At 37.2% G+C, this 17,823-nt stretch overlaps 1 protein-coding gene across 1 annotated transcript in view; it reads right to left on the reverse strand.

The window, feature by feature from the left end:
* Window positions 1-1,618: 1,618 nt before the first annotated feature.
* CYB5B (cytochrome b5 type B) overlaps window positions 1,619-17,823 on the reverse strand; it is a 32,316-nt gene continuing 16,111 nt past the window's right edge. The window contains exons 3-5 of the mRNA XM_082863380.1: window positions 17,651-17,680; window positions 8,372-8,400; window positions 1,619-5,464 (exon numbers count right to left, since the gene is read on the reverse strand). Coding sequence (XP_082719506.1) covers window positions 5,374-5,464; window positions 8,372-8,400; window positions 17,651-17,680 — 150 coding nt within the window. The 3' untranslated portion in view covers window positions 1,619-5,373. The remainder of the gene's footprint in view (window positions 5,465-8,371; window positions 8,401-17,650; window positions 17,681-17,823) is intronic.

The following is a 17,823-nucleotide window of genomic DNA, read 5'->3' on the forward strand; positions in this document are numbered from 1 at the left end:
TGTAGGAAAAATCCAAAAACTAAAAACAAACAAAAAACACCTAAAACAAAAGATTCAGAAAAGAAAAAGCGGGTCACATTGGAAGTCTTAGAAAGCTCATTTTCCTGTGCTGCTCCTTATTAGATTTCTTGGGTAATAAATCAGAGTGGGCAGGTTTGTGAGAAGATTCATTTTTATTGTGGACATCATCCTATTGTTTTGTAAGTAATGCCACCTCCTTTTCTGAAAAACTTCGATGAGGAAACTAGAAAAAAAAAGATCCCAAAAGTAAGCTTCTCTAAAGAAAAATGAAATTCAGGAACCTGGGTTTAAAAATTTTTCTCTTTCCAGGTCCATGGTGTTTCAGTCACAGAGATTAGAACCAGGAACAAACAATAGGAAACGGCTCTGAGACTGGCACTGATGGATCAAAAATGCCACTTGTCACACTTGTAACAAACAGCATTTGTTTCTTAATTTAAGGTAAGGTGTTTCTTACCTTAAATTTACATAGTTGAAATGACAATCTTCGACCTCAAGTTTTCAGGAATCAACCAGGATCTGTCAAGTACCTGCTAAATACTCAGCATCAGGAAGAGTGATGTGAATTATTATGATTGAAGGTTAAACATTAGATTCAAACACTAGTAATAAGAATGGGACTTTTCTTTCCTGTTAGCAATCCTCAATTCACGTGATAGTGAAATAACCAAGCCCTAAGGAACGATGTCTCATTGGTTATGTTAGAATGCTATCAGTATGTTTTAAAGGTAATTATACAAATGGCTTATTTACCTTGTTTTATTAACATAGTCACTAGAACTTCGATCTCAATGTTTAATTTTCCCCAACAGTTTAGCTGTTTCCAAGAAAAACAACCATTTGAAGACTGGCATTACAGATAACAACATATTATTACCTTGAACTGGCTTCTCTTTACCAGATGGTTTCAGTAAAAACAGAACTCCCAACCTGTCTACCTGGTTGCCACTTCACATCCATTAATACAGCAAAAGTCTTGATTTCTGCCTCTCAGGATTATCAAACGCGCAACTCACGTCAAGGAAAGAGCAGCAGTAAGAATCCTGAAAACTGCAGAACTCCCCATCCAGTTATACTAAACCCAGTAGTAGCATAGATACAGGTGACTTTTATGCTTCTCAAATTCTTTTCTTCCAGAACACCTGAGAATTACAGGACCAACATTTCTACTTAAAAAAAAAAAAAAAAAAAATTTTTTTTTTTTTAAATAACTGTAGGGATTTCCCTGGTGGCAAAGTTGTTAAGAATCCGCCTGTCAATGTAGGGGACACGGGTTCTAGCCCTGGTCCAGGACTATCCCACATGCCGTGGAGCAACTAAGCCCGTGTGCCACAACTATGGAGCCTGCACTATAGAGCCCACGAGCCACAACTACTGAGCCCACATGTCACAACTACTGAAGCTCGCGCGCCTAGAGCCGGTGCTCTGCAACAAAAGAAGCCACCGCAATGAGAAGCCTGTGCACTGCAACGAACAGTAGCTCCCACTCGCCACAACTAGAGAAAGCCTGCACACAGCAACGAAGACCCAACGCAGCCAAAAAATAAAATATAAGAGCAAAGCTAAATAAATGTAAAAAAAAAATAAATAACTGTAGTCAGGGAGAGAAAAGGAAAACAGTATCTTTATTGTGTGTAGTTCTAACAAACATTCACTGTGTGCACATTCCAGCAGAAAGAGACAAAGATCTTTATTCAAAATATGCTGAAATAAAATAGGTAAACAAACTTCATTACTGAATACACAAAAGGAATGTTAATATTACTCGCTCAGAGGGTGAAGTCAAAAGGAAATTAAATAATCATAATAATGTTTTGCCTAAATAGCAAATGTAGAATATAAGTGTAGGCACAAAGCAGCTCCTAAAATTCATGAGTGGGATGCTAGATGTAGGGTAGGTGACTTGACAAATACCTCTCTGCTTCTTGAAACCTCCCTTTGAGATCACCCCCACAAATTCTAAACCCAAGCTCTTCCAGGGTACAACCATCAAATGTGACTAAACTTCCCATTACTTCTGTGGTATTTGGCAAAAGAACGAGATGGTTAAAAAAAGAAAAGAAAAAAAAAAAAGATCAATCTCCTGTTCAGACATGTCTGAATCCATTCCTCCTGGAGAAGGAAGTAATGAACATTAAAGTTCTGCATTTCTAAAATGGAATTTAATCAGATAGGCATCAGTTAAGATTTTAAGCATGAGATACTATGTAAGTAATGATATATCTGGCCTGTAAAGCATTTTTCATTGCTTCACTTGGGAACTGAGTATATACTCAACAATATTCTTATTTCACAACATGTGGATTTGTGACAACGGTTGAAAGAACTTTACGGCTCAAATTATAGGTTCCAATGCATTTTTGTTGCTGCTTAAGTGGTCAAATTAGAACTAAACACAGTATAAACTTTATCCGTACCACGTTCCTGTCTTTACAAATGTAAGTCATTTGGAAACCAAAACCAATTCCTGAGAGACAGGGGCAGGAAATTTTGGGACCCAGCACTAACATCCCTATTTTGGGGGCACTAATTTCCCCCCATCTCCTCCTCTTGTGTTCTCCAGCCATTATGTGTACAGTATGGTGAGCAGCAGCAGTGAGCCTTCCTTGGGAATAAACAACCAAACACCCCAGAGACATCCCAGGAGGCCCGGCTGGCCAACAGGGACTGGCTCCACTGTCTCTCCAGAGGGGTTTTCACGACCCACCAATGTCGAAACTGTTTCGAGAATTCCTGTCTACTTCTTAAAACAAAAGTGCTTTTTGATGGATTCGGTTAACATACTATATTATTTTATTGTTTAGAAAAAAACCTCTGCAAACTCACACAAGCTCTACCTGGTTGTTTATGTAGGCAGCAGAATAATAGTAAATGGACCCAAAAGTGGTTTTTATAATACAAAGTGACACGATATTAGCAGGAGATCAAAAGAAGCCCTGGGTATTGGATGGATTTCATGGATGGTGACAAAGTCTGAAAATCTTTTCCTCTGGCTCTGAACAAAAACAAGTCCAGATATAAACAGGAAAAGACAACCAATATGAAATAGAAAAACATACCTTTTGCATTGGTCTTTACCCTAAAAATATCAAAAAAACACAAATTTTACTTAAGAAGATCGTTCTTTAACATTTCTTCTAAGCCAGATGTTTTTCATTCAATTTTGGGGACTGCCAACGCACTTTTAATTGACCCAAGTTATCTTCTGGCTTAGTTTTAGCTTGAATGTTCCCTTTCCAGCTCCTCAATACTCCTTTGTTCTTCTTTTCTACCCCAGTGTGGGCCCATGTGATCATGCAACTTAATGATTACAGCAATTATATATCAATTCTCATTCAAGGCAACCCTTCCTTGCCTTCCTAGAGGAGCATCAAGTCACACCACCTCTGTTACACAATACCAAAGATTTTTCTTTCAAAAAATTGTCTTACACTGGCATCTTACAATACATACAAAACATTTTCTAAAGATATAAGTTTTAGGGACTTCCCTGGCGGTCCAGTGGTTGAGGCTTCACCTTCCAAGCAGGGGGTGCAGGTTCGATCCCTGGTCGGGGAGCCAAGATCCCACATGCCTTGTGGCCAAAAAACCAAAACATAAAACAGAAGCAATATTGTAACAAATTCAATAAAGACTTTAAAAGATGGGCCACATCAAAAAAAAAAAAAGATATGTTTAAAAAATTTACCCATATCCCTGACATATAAAAGTCAGCCAGAAAGCCCCTAAAATTTCTCCATAATGTCATAACCAAGTGTGCAATTAGCAGGTTAACATGATTTTTACAAATTGTGAATTCACTCAACTGCTAAATCACAGGATACAAGACCTGGGTTGAACTTTTTCTTAAATAGTTTGCATGGGCAGACACTGGTGTGCTGTGTAGCTTCCTGTCCTGTCAAGTGCCTGGCAAGCAGGAATAGGGGAGGATACAGAGCAGTGCCCATGGTCCCTCCTGGACCATGCTGCTTCCTGCTGCATGTGACGATGGCTCAGAGTAGACTGGTCATCCTCAAAGGATGGGAAGAAAAATCACCACAGTTGTCGGCAGAAAACTCCCAGTGGACGGCCTCCTCAGGTGCTTCCACGGGGGGGAGAAAAGCAGTCAGATACACCAGAGAAAGTCCGAACCAAGGAGAAACAGTAACATAACTCTAAATAATAACCTTCTCCTCAATGAAACAGTCATCTGAGGAAAAAAAAAAAAAAAAACTACCAGTTTTTTATTCTCAGTGGAAAAAACAACAAAACCACAAATTGGAGCCATGGAGGTAAAATACACATGAAATGGAAAACATTCTCTTGTCCTGATCTACCCCCTCTGAATGCCGCTTTACCACGGGAGTTATTTTACTGGGGCAAACAGAAGATTAAATACTGTACTTGTGATCAATTTGGAGTCTCTTCTGTAAAAAGGGGAATAAAAAATTGCCAGTTGATAAACAAAAAAAGAGCAAAATCCTTCAAAAAAACTGTAAAGCTCTAAACACATACTTACAAATTTATATTTTACCAATACAAGATGGTAAGGGGTTTAAAAAAAAAAAAGAAAAGAAAAAAGATGGCTAGGAACTGGTGCCAAAGTAAAGGATAAAGTTTTTGGTGCTTTTTCTAAACTCCTGTCCTAAAAGTAGTGTTTTTCAATATTTTTCAAAAGAAAGATTACTGTGAATTCACTCTATCACCCCAATTCATCTCTTCCTCTCCCTGTTTCTCTCCACTCCCCATAAACAAAAGGGAAGCAGAGTTCTGCCCAGCACCATTTGGTGGCCTTAGGAGGTGGTAAGGGTTCCCTGCTACACTCAGTTTTAACAAATAAAAACAAGGAACAAGATCATTCTGCAGTTGTGTTTTAAGTCGCAGGTGTGCAACCTGACTTCATGAATTAAACCTCTTATGATAATTAAGTCATAATTTTTAAAATAATATTTACTTAGAAGAAAAAGGGAAAAAGAAAAGCTTCAAAACCAGAGTGTGATGCCCTGTTAAGTATGTCTAATGTGCATTCAAAGTATTGGGAAGCAGGCAATTTTACCAAAGGGCAATGTCACTAGAATCCGTAGACTATAAATATAAAAGAAAGTTCTGAAACATAAAGGTGCTCGTGGAAAAGAGTAAAGAGAGGAAACAAAGGCAAGGACACAATGAGCAGGTGCTTTGAGAGTAAGGCTCTGAGAAATGACTTGGACACTGGCCCCAGGGCTGAGGCGGATGTCTGGCCAACAGTCTGGGGTCCGAGGGAGAAGAATACAATTGGCAGGATTCGAGAAGAGGGCACCGCTGCAGCCTCCAAACAAGTGTCTAGTTCTCACTCCCAAGTAGATGTGCTTTCCAGACTTCAACAAGGTCTCCTCAGGAGGACTTGCTCTCCGCCATGTAGTAACGATACAGAAAACCTAAGAGAATAGCACCTACGATGGGGAAGATCCAATACGACCAGTAGCTAGACGTTTGGGGGGGGAGGGTAGGGGGGAGAAGCAATAAAATTGTGAACATTTCATATCAAATGTACCCTATCTTTCAACATTCACATTTTAATATTTTAAACATTTTTCACATTTTATAGCAAAGAATTTTATTTGGGGAAATAAAAAAATCCAAAGATCTGGATTGAAGTTAAACAATAATTTTAAAAGGATTAAAAATGGAATGTATGGTGTAATACCAAAAATATATATACATACACACCTCAGTATATGTATTTTCACAAAGACATAAAGTGGTTATTTCTGGGTTACAGGATTATGGAGAGTTTAAATTTTTCTTTATGCTTTTTCACATATTCTACAATTAACATCTTTGAGCATGAAAAAGTACCATTTTATGTATATAATTATAAATTTAGAACCAATGATACAACTGTTGAATATTATATCTGCCCCACATGTATTTTTAAAATTTAATCCTCACAACAATCCTATGAAATAGGTATTATTATTCTCATTTTATATATGAAATACAAGCTTTGCACCCAAAATCACAAAGGGAAGTTGGTCAAGCAGTCTGATTCCTATCCTGATTCCCATCCTCTTAATCCCTACTTAAGTTCAGACACTAATAAGGACACACACACATGCACACACACAACATACTGATAGTTCTAATAAAGTTAAATAAACGGTAGTTGGCTTAAAAAGTCCTGTAAAAAAATTTTCCTCAGAGTTTCAGGACAGTCATTATTCTCCTTAAAATAATCCTTCCTGGGGATTTCCTTGATGGTCCAGCGGTTAAGACTCTGCGCTTTCACTGCGGTGGCCCAGGTTCAATCCCTGGTTGGAGAACTAAGATCCCGCAAGCCACACAGCTGAAAAGATCCTTCTTCTCTAACAGAGCTTATTAGCTCTGCTAGTTTTAAGGTATAATTCTTCCATGATCCAAATGACCTGGCTGCCCCTCCACTTATGACATATGCAGTCTAGGTATTAAAAGGCTTTGAAGCCCAAAAAGCCAGCTGAGGTTCAATAATAAAAATGATTCTCTTTGCCTAAATTCTGGACAAGTTTAAAGACACAAGCAAGTTGGTCAGTATGTACAACAGCAATATGGCACAGGGTAACTTAAAAAGTAATCTCCCCAGGAGAGTAATGAATTCAGATATCTTCCAGAGCAGCCACAAGGGACAAAAGAGTTCAAAACACAGAAAATAAAGTCTTCAGTGCACAAGACTGAGAATGGTTGACCACCAATCCTCATATAATCCTTTGTAACTTTACGGCCACTGAGAACAGAACCAGAGGAAATGCACCTATACTGCACCAAAGGAGATACAGATTCAACAACTTCCTGGCCATAATACACAATTCTCTTCATTTAGATTTATTCAGGTTATTGCACGTAGTTGTGACTCAGTTATTTTTATTGCTTTGAAGTATTCCACTATATGAATATCCCAGAATGAATTCATTCATTTTACTAATGAATAGTTATTTGGGTTGTTTCCAATATTTTACTATCTTGAATAATGTTGCTGTGAGCATTCTAGTACGTGTTCACTGGTATACTTGTACACATATTTCTCCTGAGTATGTATATATCCCTAGAAATGCAACTGCTGGGTCAGAAGTTATTATATTGTCAAATTTACTTGATAATGCCAAATTGTTTTCCACAGGGACTGTACCCATTTACGTCTCCCTAAGACCCTAAAGAGGGCCTAAGATTATTGGTAATACACTTCCTAAACAACGCCTCCTATTTTTAGAATTTTTAAAAATTTTCACCAATCTGGCAGGTGTGAAATATACCCTATGATTTTAATCTGCATCCCTCTGATGACAAATGAAATTAAACCTTTTTTCCCCATATGCTTATATTTGTGCTTCCTCTTCTGTAAGGTGTTTGTTTAAGTCTTTTTCTCATATTCTACTAAGTTATTTTTTAATTGATTTGTAAAAATTATTCATGTATTCTACATAGTAATTTTTAGTCAGTTTTAAGTGTAGTGTAAGTCTACTGCAAGTTTATGGCCTGTATTTTCAAAATTCTTTATGGAGCTTTTGGATGAGCATAAATCCTTAATATTAAGAAAGCTGAATTTACTAACAGTTTCCTTTAATTTCCACTTTTTAAAAATATTCTGTCCATCACCTCAAACAAAAAAGACATGGTACTTTTATGGGAAAAAAAGACACATTTTCTCTCTCTCTATGAAATGCTTTAAGTGGGATCTCAGGAAGATAAAACAGCTCTATATAATCTCTATAAATTTTTACAAGCCAAGGATTCTACACTTATCTCAAGCAGAGACACTTAAGGGATGACAAACGTATACCTTTCAGGGCTAATTCTACTGTGTTAGTAACATTACTGCAAGGGATAAGTAAACCTTTGAGGAAGCACACATTCCCGAACATAACTGCAATACACAATTTTTTTCTTCTGTAAAATGTAATAATACATTTTTACATTTATTATTACATTTATAATATGTAAGGTAGGTGCAGAGCAGTTGTAAGGATTAAATGAGATTAAGTTTTTTGGGTTTTTTTTGAGATTAAGTTTTTAGTGGAAGTTGCATAGCTTGGCTGAGCTACAGAGACTGTGGGCCTGAATTAGCAGTAGCACTTGTCCATGCATACTTACCTCTTACTACATGTGATTCTAATTTATGTCACAACAAGATTTAAAAATTACTCAAGGCAAGAACTTTTTTGAGATTACTCAGATGACTAAAACTGTAAAAATTAATTTTTCTAAAGCAAAGGAACTACTGAATTTGTAATAATTTTGACCAAAAAAGAATGAGCTGTCAAACTGTACTCTAAGTTATGTTACACATGTATATTTATGGAAGAACCTCTTTGCCACACAGTATGTTGAGCATAAGGAAATCTATTAAGGGAATACCAACCTTTTGCACGTATTATTTTTCGGAGGGTCCTGAAGAAGATGCATAGTCAAAAACAAACAAACAAACAAACAAACAAGATTAACACAGAGTATATAAATCTTCTCGAATAGTCATGCAAACTCTGAAGCTAATAACAGAACTTCATCTTTCATGCAATTTGATGTTTACAAATCCATATGTGATGGGAGGACTAGGAATTCTTTTTCTGATAATATACAGGTATTCCCTAGTAAAGAACCACTAATGAAAGCATAGAGAAATATGACCTAAACTCTTTTTATTTGTAAAAAACAAACAAACAAAAAAAGCCACTGGTACAAACTATATTGCAATGAACTAATTTGCAGTCACAATGGTAAGCCTGGTTCACTGTGGCTTGCCACTGGCTGTAGCTAAGATGACATTTTGTGAAAACACTGTTAAAAAATAAAAACTCCTGTCTTGTAACATAGAGATCAACTGGGAAATGCTCAAAAGCATGCAGATGACTGTTTTGTGGCTTAGAGAAGTGAACTGGTTTACTCTCTGAAATCGTAATAGTTACGATTAGAGACCTTAGGGCTTATTTCACAATGAAAACACCAAGAATGGAGTTAGGGGAAAGAAAATACCAAAATAAACTTAAAAACAAAAATCTGGCAGTAACAAGTAACAAGGTACTTATACATGCGACAACACTGATGAACCTTAAATGTTACGTGAACTGAAAGAAACTAAAGACCATGTATTATATAAAGTCCATTTACATGAAATGTTCAGAATAGGCAAACCGAGAGGCAGAAGAGTAGATTATGGTTTCCTAGGGCTGGGAGAAGAGGAGCTGGAGGGAAATGGAAAATGACTGCTAAAGGTTACGTGGTTTCTTTTTGGAGTGATGAAAATGTTCCAAAATTAATTTGTGATTATGGTTGCACAGCTCTGAATATACTACCCTTGACTTATACATCTTAAATAGGTGAACTGGATGGCATGTGAATTATACCTTAATAAAGCTGATACTAAATTTTAAAATTCACTTTATGTAAATATCAAATGAAGTTATGGATTTCATTAATTAGCTATATAGTACAAAAAAGCCTGCTAACTTACTGCCAGAGGACAATAACCCATTAGCATAAGTTACTGCTGCCCAAAAGATCATCTTTGCCAATATGCAATAATATGCCAGGGTATGCACACGTAGCTACAGATTTCAGTAACCTCCAAGATTCCCAAAAACCCTACATACATACTGGCCTAGATATTTTAGAGCAGACCATGAGATAAATTTTAATTTCATATACCCAAAACATTGTCATGCAAATGAATACATGCCCCAAACCTGAAAGAAATCGCCTACAGGCAAGTAAAACTTCTAATAAAAAGTTTTAGATAAATCCTATTAATATACTACTACACTTCTTTGAGACCCCGTTGTTAACAATCTGGGACATTTCTCCTTGAATAGAATGAGTCAGGCTAGCTAAAACATGTTACGGTCAATCTTTGAGAAATACAGCAAGTGTTTTGCAGATTTGGAAGGCTGGGATGGTAATGACGGTTGTGTGTGCATCTCACTTACAATGTTGCCTTTTTTATTTTTTTACAACATTGCCTTTTTTATTTTTTTACAACATTGCCTTTTTAAAGCTTTTTTTAAAAAAACTAATTAATTAATTAATTTATTTTTGGCTGTGTTGGGTCTTTGTTGCTGCACGCGGGCTTTTCTCTAGTTGTGGCGAGCGGGGACTACTCTTCATTGCAGTGCAGAGGCTTCTCATTGCAGTGGCTTCTCTTGTTGTGGAGCATGGGCTATGCACACGGGCTCAGTAGTTGTGGTACGCAGGCTCTAGAGCACAGGCTCAGTAGTTGTGGTGCAGGGGCTTAGTTGCTCCATGGCATGTGGGGTCTTCCTGGACCAGGGCTCGAACCCGTGTCTCCTGCATTGGCAGGCAGGTTCTCAACCACTGTGCCACCAGGGAAGTCCAACGTTGCCTTTTTAAATATTCCATTACAGTAGCCAAGAAATAACTGAATTCTATCAAGAAAATTCCACGGTCTTTTATGCTTTCTTTATCCACACATATACCAATGATTTATGGAACAAAAAAATGTAGACTTAGTATTTTAAAAAAAAAAGCGGAGGTAATCTGAAAGGCTTACGTGAAAGCGAAACAGAGTAATATATGTATTATGATGTTTAATCTATAACCACATTAAATCGGTTAGTTCATATAAATGGATTCTCTAGATTTCAAAGTTTTTAGCCTCTTTTACAACCAAAAGCACTGGTGTGTGCTAACTACAGTGAGCCTCAGACAACGTAGTAAGCGAGAGAGAGAAGAAAGAGAGGGGGAGAGAGAGGCTAGACGAATCAAGACCATAATATACTGAAACTGTAATAGTTCGTAATAAGCAATAAAAATTTTAAAATATACATGGTTTCCTTCCTTCCTTCCTCCCTGCCTCCCTCCCTCCCTCTCTTTCTTTTAACTAAGTACCTCAACCCCTGTTTTAAGAGCAATCTAGGAAAGAAAAGAGAAGGAAGCTTATCCTCTTTAGAATATGAAGAGCCAAATAAATGCCAAAGTGACTCCACTTTTAATCAGCTATAAATGAAAGAGTTTTTTAAGGCACTGCTCTTGTAGCCAAGTGTCTTGGCCAAGTTTGGAAAGAAGCCAAATAAGTTATTTTTAATTTAACAAAATTAAGAAGAAAAGGGTTCTATTAACACAGAACCTTCCTTCATCTTCACCCTTCCATTCTCTCCGTGTACAGCTCCCCCGTTCTCATTTCCACTCCAGAGCTCTGTGCTGCATCTAACAGATGCTTAGGTGAAATTCCTACAGTTTATGATTGACTTTAATTTACCCCTGTGGGTGTTCAGGCATATCTTGGCTGGTTATGTTCTTGCCCACATTTTAATTTACATGCAAGATTGGTCAGGAGAAGTGACTGCTCTCCATCTTTGGCATGTATAGTAGTAATTGCAATACTATATGATTTTAGTTACAAGAGAGCAGTTCAAATCCAGAATTCTACCAAAAGCCTTACCAAGTGATTAATATGCATGCTTCTTTATTCTCCAATGAGTCTGGAATCCAATTCCAAACAACCAGATTGCTTTAAGTCTACTCTGATTTTAGTCCAAAATTAACAGAAATTAACTGTTTAAATACAGTGGTTCCTAAAGTTCAAGATTCATTAAGCCTTTAATTCCATCATAAAATAAATAAGTAAATAAATATATTTATATACATACGAATACTAAACATGGACTTTGTAGAACAAGAGGAAATATTTCATAATATTTGAGTAACCTTTTTATTAAAGCTGATTATAACTGAAATTATGTCTAATATCCTCAATCAGTTTCCTCACCTGTGAACTGAAAGGCTCAAATCAGATGAACCTGAATTCTAAAGTCATATTCAATTAACTCAACACAATTTTCTGACCCAAGGGCATTTTAGCAAAACCTACAAGAGCAGACTTTTAAAGGTTAGAGAGAAGTTAATACCATTCTCCCACATCCAAGAAGGAAGACTGAAGGAGCACAACCACACAGAGATGTTTCTATGTTTCAGCACGTACATAAAGGTGTGTTCTTCCAGATACTCTTCGGAGACAGTGTGCCGTGAGTACCAACCCTCTCTGATGTGGTTAAAAGAATGACAAAGAAATGTCATAATTGGCAAACATATGGGAAGGGATTTGGGGGTTAGTGGGGGGTGATTTCACTATGAACCCTGTTTATGAAAAAAACATGGGAGGAGAACACATGCTTAAGGAATGGTGTACTTTGTTACCAGAACATAAACGTAGGAAGCAATGTGCCAAAATTATAGTTCTGATGCATTCAAACATATAGACAGAGAGTTACGTGTATCTTCAGCCTAAACAGTTTATACTTAGACTTTCAGAGGTTTAAATAAAAGGGAAATATAAGGTATATAAGAAGCTTATGTTTTAATTCCTAAATTGAATGTTAGCCATTCCAAGAGGATTCCAAGTATTTAAAATTGGAAGAAGTGGATTTTAAACCATAGGACACCTTCAGCAAATTCAATGAGTATCTGGGTGGTCTGGTAGTTTTTGCAGCTTTTTATTTAGAATAATTTGGTTTCTACGCGGCCAGAAACTTATGAAAAACAACTTGGGAACTTTGGGCTTCAAACACCACTGCAAAGGATTTCCCCCCCATAATACAATGGACTGTGTAACATTAGCTAACACTATATAAATTTTAGTTTTAGGTTCATCATACAACCTAAAAAGTCTGAGTTTTGAAAGTATATGATTTCAATATTTTCATGGCCATGTGGTGTGGATCTTGAGGACAGCCTTCTCATGATGCTCTAATGTACTAAAATTGCTTTCTAGATGAGAATACAGTTTTAACAATTACTGTCTTGTAAAGCATAAATCCCTAGAGTCAGCCCAGTCATATAAGTAATATTTCCCTGTACATAAGGGCAAATTCAAAGATCAAAAACACCTGCTAAAACAAATTTCTATACGACTCTCTCAAGAACCCCTTATAAGATACATAAGACATCACTGAAGAAAAAAAATTAAAACACTCAGACACTAATTTCTACTGGGACCTAAGAAGTGAAAAACTTGTTATAACATTGGAGGGCTGACTTGCAAAAGATGTTACCTTGTCCTTCTGACATCTTGCTTTGCAAAACTACACATCATTTCTAAATAAAGCATTACAAGAAGACACTAAGCCTTCAGATTCCTCAGGAAGGGTATTTTGTCTTTCAAGAGTGATCCTGCCATTACATTCTATGCTTTATTTCAAAAGATTACGTTACAAAATACAAATGTTAGGGGGAAAAAAAACAGGCAACAATGAAACCATCATACAAAATTCTTTGGTAAATAGCAAGCACTACTCATCTAAAGGGCATCTGCATACCCATTTTAAACGTTAATAAATTAGGTTGTAGATATGATAGGAATATTTAACAATTCTTAAAAGGAAATTTTTAGTATGATGCAACCAACTAACTACATTACATAACTATAAAGCATGCATTCTTTTTAGTTTCCCTCCCATAAAAGAGAAGCTAAACTGAATGTTATGTATGTATAATACTTTACGTACGTGTAATAGAAAACTGTATAACAAAAGTCTGTAGCATCTGGGAGAAAAAAATGTGTCTGTCTTTAAATGCAAGTTATAAATTATAAAGTTGCAAGTTATAAATGCAAGTTATAAATCTAACATAGATGGAGTTTACTAAATTTCAAAAGTTAAATTTTTTAAGTTAAAAAATGAAGTTTAAGAAACATGTTAAGGGACTTCCCTGGTGGCGCAGTGGTTAAGAATCCGCCTGCCAATGCAGGGGACGTGGGTTCAACCCCTGGTCCGGGAAGATCCCACATGCCATGTAGCAACTAAGCCCGTGTGCCACAACTACTGAGCCTGCGCTCTAGAGCCCACGAGCCACAACTACTGAGCCTGTGTGCCACAACTGCTGAAGCCTGCGTGCCTAGAGCCCGTGCTCCTCAATAAGAAGCCACCGCAATGAAGAGTAGCCCCTGTTTGCCACAACTACAGAAAGCCCATGTGCAGCAACGAAGACCCAACGCAACCAAAAAAACAAACAAACAAAAAAAACCATGTTAAGCCTTTATAGAGACAATCTTACTTCCTTAAAAAAAGAAACAGATCAAATCCTGTTATAGCATATGTCATCTCATCAAAGCTTTTGTCTATGGAATACTAAGTATTAAAGAGAATGAGAGAGATCTTTATAAATGGATAAGGAACAATCACTAAGATAAAATTTTTTAGTAGAAAGAAGGGGCAGAATAGCACCTATGAGATTTTTAAAGCAAGGGATGGTTGGTCTGTCTACTGATCAATCAGTCTATCTATCCATCCATCCACCTATTTATATTTATGTATGCACAGAATCTCTTTGGAAGAGTAAACAAGAAAATGGTAGCTGGTTACCTCAGGAGAAGGGGAACTGGGAGACAGAGTTGGCGATGGCAGTCATTTTTATAGTACACTTTTTTGTACTATTTGAATTTTTAACCATGTACACCACAAACTACCCATTCAAAAAAGTTAAATGGAAAAATGGTCAGGTTATTGGGTCTATGCACCGTAATGAGATTTGACCAGTGAAGCAGTTGAACTGTCACCTAGATAATATCTGTTGAATAAATGAATGAAATGGTGCCACTTTTTTTAGTCAGGTTAGCATTTGTATGTTCCTTATCTCCTGAACTGAAGGTAGACTGAGTGATAAAAATGTTAACCAGAAAGTAAACCCATAATCCAAAGAGAGACCTCGTGGACCACAAATGTGTCTAGGTTACTTTAGCACAGTAGGCAGGCAGGCAAACTGGCACAGAAAACACTGTTTCTAAGGTGAGTTTCCATAACTCAAAGCAGACCAGAAAAGTGTTAAGTATGAATGGAAGACTGATGGCTCTCAGCATGGGGACTAATCCAGCCAGGAAGAGATTTAGAGACAAAAAGGTTTTTTAATTCTAGTTAGTTATCTTTGACTGAAGCAGGTAAGAAAAACATCTGTTGCCAGATCTGTAGTTTTTAAGCTTTTAAGTTTTAGTATTGTAACAAACATTTCAGGGTCTTGAACCCCAGGCATTATCAATCTAACAAGGAAACAAGGTGACCATCAATTATTTATTTACTCATGTCATAGCAAAAGCAGTATGAAAGGTAGTTTCCAAAATACTGGGACAGTTTCTGATTTACACTCTAGAATAGCATGTTTTGGGTGCTTTTTTTAAAAAAGTTTTTTTGAGGGGGTAGAGAGGTAGTTTCAGGCAGGGAAGAGACATGGAGCTTGGAGCTGTGGAGGGAGGAGAGAAGCAGAAAAATAAAGGAAGAATGAAAATGAAAACTCTGTCGCATAAGGCAGAAGACATTAGGCATTAAAAAAAAATCACTTCCTCACAGAGGTTCTGAAACCTTAACCGAAAGAAAGGAAAGTATTAATGAAATGAACTTTACATTTACTTCTTCATGGTGAATGTAAAAAAAAATTGAGGGCTTCCCTGGTGGTGCAGTGGTTGAGAGTCCCCCTGCCGATGCAGGGACGTGGGTTCGTGCCCCGGTCAGGGAAGATCCCACATGCCGCAGAGCGGCTGGGCCCGTGAGCCATGGCCGCTGAGCCTGTGCGTCCGGAGCCTGTGCTCCGCAACGGGAGAGGCCACAACAGTGAGAGGTCCGCGTACCGCAAAAAAAAAAAAAAAAAAATTGAGAAAAGAGATACCTGCAGCCTAGACACAGAAGTGCCTCTTTAAAACCCATGTAAGAAATAAATGTGGAGGATCAAGAATTTCTTCCTGGAACTAAAATCAGGCTGGACTATAGCTCTATGACAACCTATGTAGGTGGTCTTGGATCTGCCTGAAGTACAGCAGTGTGACTGGAAACACTCAATAATCAAACTCTCTGTTTAATGGAGACTATCCTTTGGGTATAGCAGACATGATAAAAACAGCCCTGAAAACACTGCCTTTAAGCACTCTTCAAGCCAGGCTGGGGCCAAACTACATTTGGAGACTTCTGAATTTTTACAGAATTTCACCAAATCTCACCAGCTAAAAGGATTTCTTTTTCTTTATTTCTTACAAAAAGTCCAAGGCTCAACAGTTTTAATTTATCTGAGACACCTCTAGTTAATTCTTTAGCCTATATATAGAAGGCAGACAGTGCTTTCCACAGAAGAGAACTAAAGTTCCCTAAGTTTTCAAATGAAAAGATGGACATGTCATTCAGCACAGTCTGGTGCTTGGCTACCTGGGTTATGTTAAGTGCAAATTCCCACCTCCAGAGATCATGAATCAGTAGTAGTAATGGCAGCCCAGGAAATACGCATTTCAGAAAACATGCCAAGAGATTACAATACAGGTGGTACAAGGAATAGAATCTGAAAAACACTGCTCTCCATTCCTAAGAATGGTCTTAACTACATACTATACTACCAAGGAAGAAAAATAGCAACAAGAAGCAATTTGTAGACTTCTAGACATTATAACTCCCCCACAATTTTATTTGTCTTAAATATAATGGGTGTTCTCACAGTGCTGTGCAGAAGTGGGTTATGCCTCCTGGATACAAGGTGCATCTCTTGTACAAATGGGAACATCCCTTGAATCAAATGTTGACCTCTGAAAGCAATGGTTTCTGGACATGTTCAATATACCAAACAAGCCATGCTTAGTTCAAATTTTACCTTAATTACACAAGTGAAGATTCAAGAATGGATAGTACATGTGTTAGGAGGGGAGGACAAACAAACCAACAGTGCTCACAAAGCATTTAAGGAATTATTTCATGCCCCCTTCATAAACAATTCAACAGTTCAGAGTAGCAGAGTGCAGCAAGACGGAAGCGTTAATTTACACAAGCACTCTGGATGGCAGAGCAACAGGTGGCAGATACCATCAAGCAATCTCTTGAACTGAAAGAATTCTTGTGTATAGGCCAACTTTAATTGCTGTGTCATATGAGTTCAGTAATACCAGCTCAATGAGGAAAGGGAAGCAAGAAGCTAGGAGGAAAAGAGGAGGGAGCATTGCCTCCATGATGTTCTGGGTGACAACTAACTGCTGTCCCTTTAAATTAGAGGGTAGGGGAAGTCAAGGAAAATAGCGAGAAAAAAGTGGGGGAATAAGGGAGATGAACCATCCAGCTTGTGGGAAGCAAAAAGGCTTTCATATTTTCTTCCTGGTACATTATGCAGTACACATTAAGGTTTTCAAATATTTAATCTTTTGTTTTTGTGGTATCACTGTGTGAATGGGAAGGGTGTGTAGGCCTATTTGAGCCTACACCATAGGGAAATAGGGACAGAAAGGCCTGTTCCAGTCAATTACTCAATTGTTCCAGTCTACAACTCATTCTAAGACTTGCAAGAGTAAACCGACCTTCCAATTCTTTTTCCAACACGAAGCAATTATTATCATCTATCCTATTAAATGTAAGAATAAGAAATACTTTTCTATAACTGAACCTATAAACTAATTTCTTTCAAAGCAATATGGGGCATGGCTATAGAGTTTCAGTTTTTTAGAAAAGCGAATAGAAGCATGAACAAAATGTTCCTACTGTTCAAGACTCAGCTATTCTTTTTTCCTGAGATGGTACTGAGTCCAAATTCCTGAAAAACAGGATTTTTGTTTGGGGGAAAAGTAAACACTTCTCTTGTTACAATACATTTAAAAAAAAAAAAAAGCAATTTTATTTGAGTAAATAGAAATATAAACACTTGAAAGACACAAGAGAAATAGAGGACTTCTTACCTTGCCATCACTTCTAGGTTTAAGGTCATTCTGTTTAAAGAGAAAAACAAATAATATTTTAAGACACATCTAAACGAACTCTCATTACCTGCTTATTTCTAACTTTGGAACATGAGACTACATTCTGGTAGTAGTAATTCCCTGGGAGATGCCAGGGTCTACAGAAGGGTACT

Source organism: Leucopleurus acutus (genome assembly GCF_964270905.1).
Source record: "Leucopleurus acutus genome assembly, chromosome: 20".
Classification (NCBI taxonomy): domain Eukaryota; kingdom Metazoa; phylum Chordata; class Mammalia; order Artiodactyla; family Delphinidae; genus Leucopleurus; species Leucopleurus acutus.